General features: G+C 45.8%; 2 protein-coding genes across 3 annotated transcripts; one reads left to right on the top strand and one right to left on the bottom strand.

Moving 5' to 3' along the window:
* The first annotated feature begins 314 nt into the window (after nucleotides 1-314).
* LOC120653315 (protein BZR1 homolog 4-like) lies at nucleotides 315-2,653 on the top strand. The gene is made up of 3 exons (XM_039931079.1): nucleotides 315-650; nucleotides 1,838-2,443; nucleotides 2,564-2,653. Exons 1-3 carry the CDS (start codon nucleotides 315-317, stop codon nucleotides 2,651-2,653), a joined length of 1,032 nt encoding a protein of 343 aa, XP_039787013.1.
* A 2,121-nt stretch (nucleotides 2,654-4,774) lies between these two features.
* Nucleotides 4,775-9,399, bottom strand: LOC120655196. Of its 2 annotated transcripts, none has more exons than XM_039932945.1 (5): nucleotides 9,089-9,399; nucleotides 7,802-8,641; nucleotides 6,841-7,041; nucleotides 6,541-6,736; nucleotides 4,775-5,227 (listed from the first exon to the last, which is right to left on the bottom strand). In XM_039932945.1, exons 1-5 carry the CDS (start codon nucleotides 9,170-9,172, stop codon nucleotides 5,046-5,048), a joined length of 1,503 nt encoding a protein of 500 aa, XP_039788879.1. In that variant the 5' UTR covers nucleotides 9,173-9,399; the 3' UTR covers nucleotides 4,775-5,045. The 2 variants fall into 2 exon arrangements, with proteins under 2 accessions (XP_039788879.1, XP_039788880.1); XM_039932946.1 differs by lacking the exon at nucleotides 4,775-5,227 and adding an exon at nucleotides 5,237-6,452 and having other exon boundaries at nucleotides 9,089-9,392.
* Between the last annotated feature and the right edge of the window lie 747 nt (nucleotides 9,400-10,146).

Below are 10,146 nucleotides of genomic sequence, written 5' to 3'. Positions count from 1 at the left end.
AAACTGGCAGTCAAGAGCCAGATCACTACTTCGCGGTCCATCCTTGGCAGGTAATTAAGAGCGTAATACAGCACTGCTAAAAATTGGCTGTGATGGACTAGCAGGCCACTTAATTACATTCCCGCCCCTGGCGCCCATCTGGGCTTGCGTGGGTACCCCACCCGAGGGCATGATGGTAAAACCGAGTCGATGACAGTTACAGGTGCGGCGCTATAAAGCGGAAGGGGCAGCCGGCGAGCTTCTCATCACCTCCACCACCACCAGCAGCTTGCTCATAAGCTTCTCGAGCTCTGAGCTAGCTAGCAAGAGCGACGATGCACGGAGGAGGAATGGTGGGAGCGGGTGCGGGTGCTGGAGCGGGAGGGAGTAGAGGCGGAGGCGGCGATAAGGGGAAAGGGGGCGGGAGGTCTGGGAACGGGAGCGGGGCTAGGGGAGCGATGGCGCCGTTGAGGGTGCCCTCGTCGACGGAGCGGGAGAACAACCGGCGCCGGGAGCGCCGCCGCCGGCTGGTGACGTCGAGGATCTTCTCCGGGCTGCGCGCCCACGGCAACTACATCCTCCCCAGGCAGTGCGACAACAACGAGGTGCTCAGGGCGCTCTGCGACGAGGCCGGCTGGGTCGTCGAGCCCGACGGCACCACCTACCGCAGGGTACACTCACTCGGCTCCGGCCGCTCGCCCTGCTCTACCTCCCTTCTTTGCTTGCGATCGCTTTTAGTAGAGAGATTTTGCGTTTCATTTTCGTCCTGCATTGCTTCGCCTTTGTAGATCGAACTGTTGTTTGCACCTGTGAACGGTTGCAAGCCAGCATTCATTTCCACGTACGAACGTCCTTTTTGTTTCCGCGAAGATCCAAGATTTCTTTTCCCTTGCAGTTCGTTCCTCGTCATCTGCCTGCTGTATTCCAGTGGGTTTTTATTGTGAGCTTGTTGTGTTGTGATGCGTGCTCCTTTCTTCCGAGAATGGAGGAGCTTCGGCTCTCCTCTTGTGTGGCTGTGCGACATGGCGGCGGCCAGAGCTGGCTAGCATCACGTCGGTCACAGCTCTAGCAAAAGCCAACATGCCCGTTACTGCACACCACAAGTCCACAATGGCTAGCTCTAGCTTTGTTATCGTTCTTCTTGATCTCTCTCGATCTGTGTGTGTCCATGCGTGTTCTCGTGTCGTTGTCGCTGCTTCAGTTATTAGTTGTAGTGTGAACGGGTGGTGCTATGCCAATTTTTTTTCTTATTGGTAGAATGAAGGCTGAGAAAATAGCGTGGTCTTGCCACCACAAAGTTCCAAAACTTTCTTTCCATTTTGGATTTATTTTGTTTGCCCTGACAAAACGAATGCAAAAGTGTCATCTTTTCAAATGCTTGCCACCTAGACGCCCTATCCATTTGCAATATCCTGGAATTGCATATTTGCTAGTACAGTTCTGCAGTGTCGATCTCCTGTATCTGTATTGTTAAGTTTCTGGTTCCTGATTTTTCCTACTATATATGATTGGGTAGTATAGTTTATCTGTTCATGTGCAGAAAAAAGGGCAGATTCATCAGACAAAAAGGTAGTGGTGTGTTCATAGGCAGATCGATCTATGGCCATCAAAGAAAGCCAAGGCTTTGCATTTATTGTTCTAGACGAGATCATTCATCTTTGTTCCATGCACGTTTAAGGCTGACGAGTAGTGTTAGAAACTTAGAATTTACTGAACTTGCATTTAGATTGTGGGCGAGTTTTGATTCATGCATGCTCTATAATTTTGCATTTTTTTTGTTCGTGATTGTTCATCTATGGTGTGCGAAAGCCAATCAAAGCCAAGATTTGTGAAGGTGTTCATTTTGCACGTGTTTCAGGGATGCAGGCCTCCGCCGCCTCATATGCATGGTGGCTTTGGCGGGTCTGCTCCGGTGAGCCCCGGCTCGTCCTACCCCGTCACCCCGACAGCCCCCTACGGCCTGGGCTCGGGGTCCTCCCACCTCACGCTCGGCCGCGGGGGCGGCCTCTTCTACGGCGCCGCCGCCAGGGGCGCGGCCGGCAGCAACGGCCTGGCCGACTGGTTCAGGAGGCTGCCCGGCGCGCCGGACACTGGCGCGAGCTCGTCCAGCGCGCCGGTGACGCCGCAGAACGGCTCCCCGCCGCAGACCATGTTCGAGCGCTGGGCCGCGGAAAACAACAACGCCGCCGCCGGCGCCTTCAGCCTACAGCCGCGCGGGGCCGCCGGCCTCAGCCGCTACGGCGCTTTCCCGCAGCAGCCCATCACCATGCCGCCGAGCCCCGTCGGCGGCGGGGCCCCGGTCGACCCGGTGAGGCTGCTGGCCGGGATCCAGATATCCACCGCCGCCGCAGCCGCCGCCAACAACAACAGGGTGCGGGCCTACAGCCCCCTCGGGACGCCGCCGGCACTCCCGTCTTTGTTCGGCCCCGGGGCACCCTCCTTCATGCTGCGGGCACCGGGGCCGGTGCTGCAGGGCAGCGGCGGCCCGTGGGCGGCGCCGGCGCCAGCGCCGTCGCCGACAGCCCGTGCCGGCGGCGGAGGCGACGTGGAGATGACGCCGCGTGAGTTCTCGTTCGCGTGGGAGGGGGAGTCAGTGACCGAGGACTACGCCGACGACGAGGACGCCCTGGAGCTGACCCTGGGGAACTCGAAGACCCGCGCCGACCGCGCCTGAGCTCGCCAACCTGCTGCAGTATGCAACAAGATGATGCGCGTGAGCTGAGGGAAGCTACCTTTATAGGGACGACTCAGCGTAGTTTAGTCTTGGAAGACTGGCGGCGTTAACTTGATAGCTTAGCCTACCTCACCGTCATCAGTTATCCTTTTATTTCCAAAACAAAAAAGTTATCCTTTTTTATTTCAAAACAAAATTTACATTCCGGTTAAAAGTAAGCCGACATGGTAAGGAGAGTGATGTCTTCATGTAACCATGGAGCTTGTGTCAGACTGTTGGGTTATCTAATTTGAAATTTCATTTATGTTAAGTTAATGTGGTGTGCTGTATGTGCTTTAATTTGGTTAATAATGATTTCTTATGTTGTTCTAGGTTTGGCAAAAAAAATCTCTCTTTTTTTTTTAAGTTGACTAGTAGGGTACACAATGTTGTGAAAAAAATACTCACATTAAATTTTAGCTGCAACAAGCATTTTAAAGAAACTACATATTTAAAGTGATATTTTAAATATAAAAAATATATAATAAAAGCATTCATAACACCATAGACGGTATATATAATATTATAACGGCACATCTAATGATCATGGACTTCTTGATCATTTTGAATTTTTTTTCATATAGCCACATGTAAATCACTTGGTAATAGATTAAAATATTTTTTACGATAAACAGAACACATTATCTTGAGTACACTAAAAATATGACATTCACTTTATTCCCCAATTCGCCTTATGTTGCGATTTGGAAATAATACTACCATTCCCTTCCGCAAACTTGATGGTACAGTTACATGGCGTCTCTAGAAAGCCGGTTATGGGATGGGATTCCCCGGGCATTGGTGAGCTCATCCACACCATCTCCCCACTCGAATACAGCAGCAGCACCCATCCCAGAACCTGCACATACATCCATCATCATAACATATGAAGGTCTGTTATAATCTCCACTGAAGACCATCCATTTGATGCAGGTAAATGAAATAAGTTGTTCGTTCAAAATAAGTAATTAATTAATTATGTACCTATGCACATAGAAATCACTCGGAAGCGACAATCCTTACCAGAACATTTCATATCATTGAGAAGAGTACTGACAAATCGAGCACCTGCCAAGAAAAAGACATAAATGTCGTTGTTGCTGCCAACTAAAACATCCTAAATCAGTCAAAATCAAAGATCTTCATAGTTTTGCATTGTAATTCAAAAGGCACACACTTCGTCCAATAAAACTTGTGGGATATAATCAATAGAAAATGCAGAAAAAAATACATGTATTGTTAGTACTTTATTGGGAGAAGATTATTAGAGACTACTGAAGATGCTCTTACTAGCTATATTGTTGGCATCCATTTCGTGCCAATCATTCGATGGCGCTGTGGCTAAGGTGGCAAAGATACCAGACACTGGCAGAGAACTTACTATTCCCTGGAGAGGACTGAGCCTGGAGACGAGGAATATTTGGGCTCATCTTTGCCATGTCAGGTTCCTTCCTCCTAAGATTGCAATGTGCCATGTAGATCATGGCTGTGGACTGTGGTAGGCAAGTTACCCTGCACATGCTTAACATCATGTGTTATTAGCGCTAAGCCGCTGAGATAATGGCACACTCCATTTTCGTCGCCGTGGTGTCAGCGTCAGACATTCAGACACGTCGCCTGACCCCACTGCCTGACGACCATAAGTTCAGTACGTAGTATTGTGTACTCATAGTGGGGTTTTCAGAACGATTATGTTCTTCAAACCTTGGTGCTGACAGAATCTTGCTTCTCAAACTGTTATTTTCCCTGCAACTTCTTATGTTTGTTCAATTGCTGTACACACGGGCAAGATAAGTTGCCCATAGCATACTACTACAACTACACAGAGCACAACAGTCAACAGGGAATCATCACATAATTACGGTAGTGCCCCTGGAAGTCAGAGGGACTCAAGAGGTGAATAGCTCTAGTTCCCAAGGAGCAGCTGCACCTGCACAATGGGATGGAGGACATTCACATGCACACTGATGAGAATAAATAAAAGCTGAGCAGCCAACCGAAAACCAGTCTTAGAGGAAAAGTCATCCGGGCAGCAGTTTCACACAACTGATCAGAAACAGGCTCTATCTAACAAGGGCAAGATGAACAAGGATAATAAGCTTTTTTTTTTCTCTTTCATATCAATGTTATGTTGCAATTGTCAATCCAATGTACAAGTATTTACAGAGTGGGTTTGTTGTTGGAACCCACTAAACACTGATGAAAACAGAGAGCCTTTGATGTGTTGAAGAATGGCGTACTGTACAGTTGCGAAATTGCTTCCAATGAATGTCTGATGAGCACAAATCTGAAGCCCTGAATGTATTTACAAGCAGTCGGCCATGGCATGCCAGATGCCTAAAGCAGGAGAGGGTTACTTCCCAACCCTGTCCATCAATTCCGACATAGCTTTGTACAGAGGGGAGGCTGCAGGTGGCCTGGCCATGGATCCCAGAAGGATGTCAGTGGCCTTGACAGGGCCACCGTAAAATCGAGCATTCTCAGTGTCTCGAGTTGATACTATGCTGCCATTGAATGCACAGCCCACAAAGGCACCTGACAAAGAAGACATGATATACATAATAAGTGGTTTCAGAAAAAAATCTGTAATAGGTCTATTTGATCAAACTTATTAACCCACAGGCACTTGTAATGAATTAAGTAATGCATTATTGTTATCAAAATAAAGATGTCACTAAGCAGATTGCATGAATGAACCAATGAGGTAACTTGTCACCCATTTCTATCTTTTTTTAAAGTAATACTCATTTCTATCATCGACTGTAAGCACCACCAAATCCATATGATGAACTCATTGTCATCTACAATGGGGCTAACAAGCTACAATCAATATCTAAATGATTTTTTTTTTAAAAAAAGTTGCTATGCAACATGGCATATTTATTACTTCTAGCGAGTAGCGCCAAAAAAATATCTAGCAAACGGTGGTCAATGTATCAGCCCGTTCGGCTTGCTGGCTTAAGCCGTGGCTGGGCTGGTTGTATGCTATTGCTTGGCTGGCGACGTGCAGCGTCACGGCGTGACTGGACGTGCGGCGCCACTCCAGATTCTTGGCTGGCTGGACCAGCCCAACCTCTTAATTCCAGCCGAACAGGGCCTATATATTTGGTTTTGAGGTAGTATTTTTATCCAATTATTTGGTTGATTTCACACACCACCAGCATCAAGTTGTCTGCCTTGGCCGTGTAAATGAAAATTGCACAGTGCTCCCAGCTTCCATAAGCTTATCATAACGCCTTTAGCATTGCTAATGTCCACAAAGAACAAGTCCATAGTAGCTCAAAACTTGATCACCTCTCCGGTGGAATTTGAGAGTCAGAATTATATATAAAAAGACTAAGTTTTAGAGATAAAAAAAAGATAGGATCTTCCTTGAAGCCAACAGGGTGTAATGCACCTTTTATTTTATGAATTAGCAGGCTTAAAACTTTGTAGATGTCATGCACTTCTCTAATTTGCATGGAAAAAAACTTGCATCTTTTCAACTTTCAATTAAGAAACTATGAACTTAAACTATCATTACCATCAGCAAACTAAGTATCCCATACTGCCTCTAACAGTAGACAAAAAAAAAAGGGCGTACCCAGTGCCGTAGGCTTCCCGCACTGTGCGGGGTCTGGGGAAGGGTTGTTTTTAAGCCCCAAGCCTTACCCACACAAATGTGCAGAGGCTAGGGCTCGAACCCGGGACCTTCCGGTTACAGACGGTAGGCTCTACCGCTGCACTAGGCCCGCCCTTCACCTCTAACAGTAGACAATGCCTTCAAAATTGAATGTGTTAACTGTTTCCCATATTAACTACATGCATTGTAGTCACAGGCTTACAGCTAATAGTAATTTGAAACATACCTTTGCTACAACTGTATGTGTAACATGCAGCATAACCACCATCACCAGCACGGAAGTCAGCCTCAGCTACTCGTCCAACATGACCAGCAGAAGCACTAACACCAGCACCAACAGATAGATGTGCCTTCCCACTGAATGTTCTGATGGCATCCGTATTCCTTAGAACAATGATGAAGTCAGCTATCTCACCTCCAGCCTGTTGGGAGAGTTAAGGAAACATCTGATTTGTTAGAAAGTGCTAGTTTGATACAATAAGTCCTTCCATGTAAAGGAAGTAAGGAACACTTGAAAAGCTGTCACCTGAGCTCCATATCCAACACCACAGGTGGAGATTGCTGAAGGAGGTGACCAGGAGCCATCGGCCCTTCGAGCAACCACCAGCCCAGTACCAAGCTTATATGTAACCATCATTCCGACCTTTACCACAGTAACTATAGCAAAACCTTTTGCTTGTCTAAGAATAGCATCAGGGATAGCCTTCTCTGGCTTCAGTCTTCCCACCTGAAGTACATGAAAGAAAATAATTTTGATGATAATACCCATGACAGGTTCAGAGCAATGGACAATCAGCAGTTCTGCAAACAGAGCAATATGCGAATCCACTTTTCGAGCACTTCACAGAAATACTATGGCTAGTTCATTCCAAATAATCGAATTGCTCTGTTAGTGGAGTTTAAACAGTGCATAGGTACTAAAATACAGGGGGGATAAAATATAAAAAGCTTAAGTATTTCCTACTAGAGAGTAGGAGAATAGGAGATAATAACATATTATATGAAAAAGCAGTTATTTACTTAGCCAATAGATTGATACTACTACCTATGTCTTTGCTTTTTTGTTGTTCTGCATATTAAGCACACTTATTTGATTACGTATTCAGAGTGTATTATTGTATAAACCTTAAAGGCAAATAAATTACCATGATATTACATGTCAACTTGTACACATAATAACTGCATTATTCAAATCATTCATCCAACTAGTAACTATAGGAAATGAAAATAACCATATTTGATTACTTGTGATGGACACTATCCTATCCAACAAGGTTTCCTGATGTCAGTTTATCAAAAACAACATACTAATACAAAGATTGATGTAGCATTACAAATCATATCAGCATTGGGTGTGAAACATAGACACTTAAGTTTAACATTTCATAAGAAGAAAAGATGATAAATCAAGTGGCAAAGAGGAGCACAAGAAAACGTATTGAACTGATTAGTCAAAACTAAGCCAAAAGAAAAAGAAAAAGGCATACCTTGTAGTAGCTGCGTAAAGAATTCGCAGCTTTGTATATCTCGTATTCCATTGTGTGTGCCCAAGGGAAGTTCAGCCATGACCTCAGGGTACTCAGGTCTGTCACATCCTGAGTTGGAAGTTGAGACGCACGACTGATCTGATTCATCAATTGTGGTTGTATACTCTCAAGCCGCACTCCACAGACATCACAAACCCTCTGAGGTTCTGAAGTCCTAAATTTTGGAGGCATTAAGCTTCTACCCTTTGTACAACCATTGCAAAATACTCCACCACAGAAACGACAATGATGGCGAGAGCACATTATAGGATGAAACCGCACGCCACAGAGCATGCAAGAGGTAGCAGCACTGTCAGGCAACCACTTTGTTGGCTCTGTCTCAAGTAGCTCGTTTGCAATACCAGCATTGGCATCGGCAAGTGTTTGCGCCATATCCTTCCAGGCTTCTTGGAGAAAGAAGTTGGATACCACTGACATCCCGCACCTCCCAAAATCATATGTTGCAGCAGATATCACTTTATCTTTTGCTGCAACAACCATATCGGCAAACACATCCCACATTGTCATCTCTTTATTCTCCTCATCCAGCTCCCAGCTAAATTCTTCTTCCGGGAAGTAACCGCCATTGCAACCAAACCCCCTGTGCCATTCCTCACGGTCCTGTGCCGTCATCGGAGGGACGGAAACAGGCACCCAGATGCCTGTATGCTCGTGAAGCGGTTCATCGTAGAAACACTTTCCTGGTTCTGTCTCTATGACATTTTCGGTTGTATCATGGCTGTTGGCTGTGCCATTTTTGGCTGGTGACTCTTCTTCCTCTTGGTCAAATATGTTGAATCCCTATATTAAGAAAGCAAAATTGAGCCATAACAGAAACTCAGCCTGGGAAAGCTGATTGATTGATCGTACTTAGACATGAACTTGAGCCAGAAAAAGACCATAACAAGTCCACTCCATCTGAGCAAGGCTCTCTAGCGTGCGAAGGACATGCTAAAAAACAAAAACCTAGCAAAGCAATTTTGGATTTTTCTTTTCCCCCACATCACAAGCCACACGCGGCCATAAAAACTTGAAATTTTCCGCTTCTCGCATAACCCTAATAACCAATTGGAGCATCCTAAGTTGGCGCCAAGCAATGCACCCGAAATACCCCTATCTTTAGCACGGGACAACCTACGAGCTCCTCAGCAGGACCAACTCATCTCATCTCACCTAAACGAACCGTACACGCAACCAGACTTCACAGAGACGAAACCGGGTGAGGGAGGGAAGGCGGGGGGAGCTCACCGCCAGGCCTTCGACGCGGTCGCCGTCGTCGTCCCACCTCGCCGGCGAGTCGCTCGGGCGGTCGAGCCGCCCGGTTCCGGCCATGGGCCGTTCGGTCGGGCCGCGTCGGGTCGATTCGCCGGCGATCGGGTGGGGCAATCCGCGAATTTTGCTTCTCCGTTTGGTAAAGGAGGCGGCTTTTATTTTTCTGTTGAGGTCGCCGCGGATTTGGGAGTTTGGGACGGAGGTGATGGCAGGGCAGGGGATGGATGGAGAGCGAGGCGAAGGCCGAGACGACAGAACAAGCTGAGCAAGGAAGGGGTTTCGGGGATCGATCGGAGAATAATCGTGGTTTCGCCTGCGTTAATGACGCGTTGGCCCAGTAGGGAATCCAATGGTAAGTGGGCCGAGCCACCGAGGTGATACTGGGTTCGCAGTTTTGGTAATAGTTGGGCCTCTCAAAAAAATAGTTATAGAACCGGAAGGAGGAGCACGTGTTTTTTTAAGGGAAAAAGTATTTTTTTTGCCTCCTCAATTTTAAGCCGAATCTGCTTTTCCTTCCTGTACTACAAAATCGTCCGTCCAGCCTCCTCAGACTCACAAAACCGTTCACATAACCTCCCTGAGCGGTTTGAGGGTAAGATGTCAGCAGTTTTTCTATTTTTTTATTTTTTATTTTGACTGAATTTTTAAAAAATTATAGTAAATCACAAAAAAATCAGAAAATAGAAAATCTAATTTTGTTGAACTCCACGTAAGTAGATCTACACATTGAATATATTATATGATATACTTTAGTACAATTTTTTATGTAGTTTTAGATATATGTTTTTCTGCAATTAATTTATATCTATAGTTTCTGATGTCCAATTATGGTAAAGTTTTTATGGTGGGCTAATCATTATATGATTGATCTATAGTAAAAATTTTATAATTATTGGATCATGTTTGACTGAGCTATAGATTTATCTATATAAACCTAGATAAATCTAGACCAATCTATAAATAAACCTAGATAAATCAATAACTCAGTCATACAAGATTCGATAATTATAAAATTTTTACTACATCTCAATCAT

Source organism: Panicum virgatum, chromosome 1N (assembly GCF_016808335.1).
Source record: "Panicum virgatum strain AP13 chromosome 1N, P.virgatum_v5, whole genome shotgun sequence".
NCBI lineage: Eukaryota > Viridiplantae > Streptophyta > Magnoliopsida > Poales > Poaceae > Panicum > Panicum virgatum.
Note: the sequence above shows the minus strand (reverse complement) of the source record. Positions and strands in the feature narration are given on the sequence as shown.

Bases quoted from the DNA above. Each gene is read 5' to 3' on its own strand.
- LOC120653315 (XM_039931079.1), top strand. From the start codon at position 315: ATGCACGGAGGAGGAATGGTGGGAGCGGGTGCGGGTGCTGGAGCGGGA. The intron at 651-1,837 runs GTACACTCACTC...CACGTGTTTCAG, and splicing joins ACGGCACCACCTACCGCAGG to GGATGCAGGCCTCCGCCGCC. The intron at 2,444-2,563 runs GTGCTGCAGGGC...TTCGCGTGGGAG, and splicing joins TGCTGCGGGCACCGGGGCCG to GGGGAGTCAGTGACCGAGGA.
- LOC120655196 (XM_039932945.1), bottom strand. From the start codon at position 9,172: ATGGCCGGAACCGGGCGGCTCGACCGCCCGAGCGACTCGCCGGCGAGG. The intron at 8,642-9,088 runs GTGAGCTCCCCC...TTCTTAATATAG, and splicing joins ACCGCGTCGAAGGCCTGGCG to GGATTCAACATATTTGACCA. The intron at 5,228-6,540 runs GTATGTTTCAAA...CTTCTTTGTCAG, and splicing joins CACATACAGTTGTAGCAAAG to GTGCCTTTGTGGGCTGTGCA.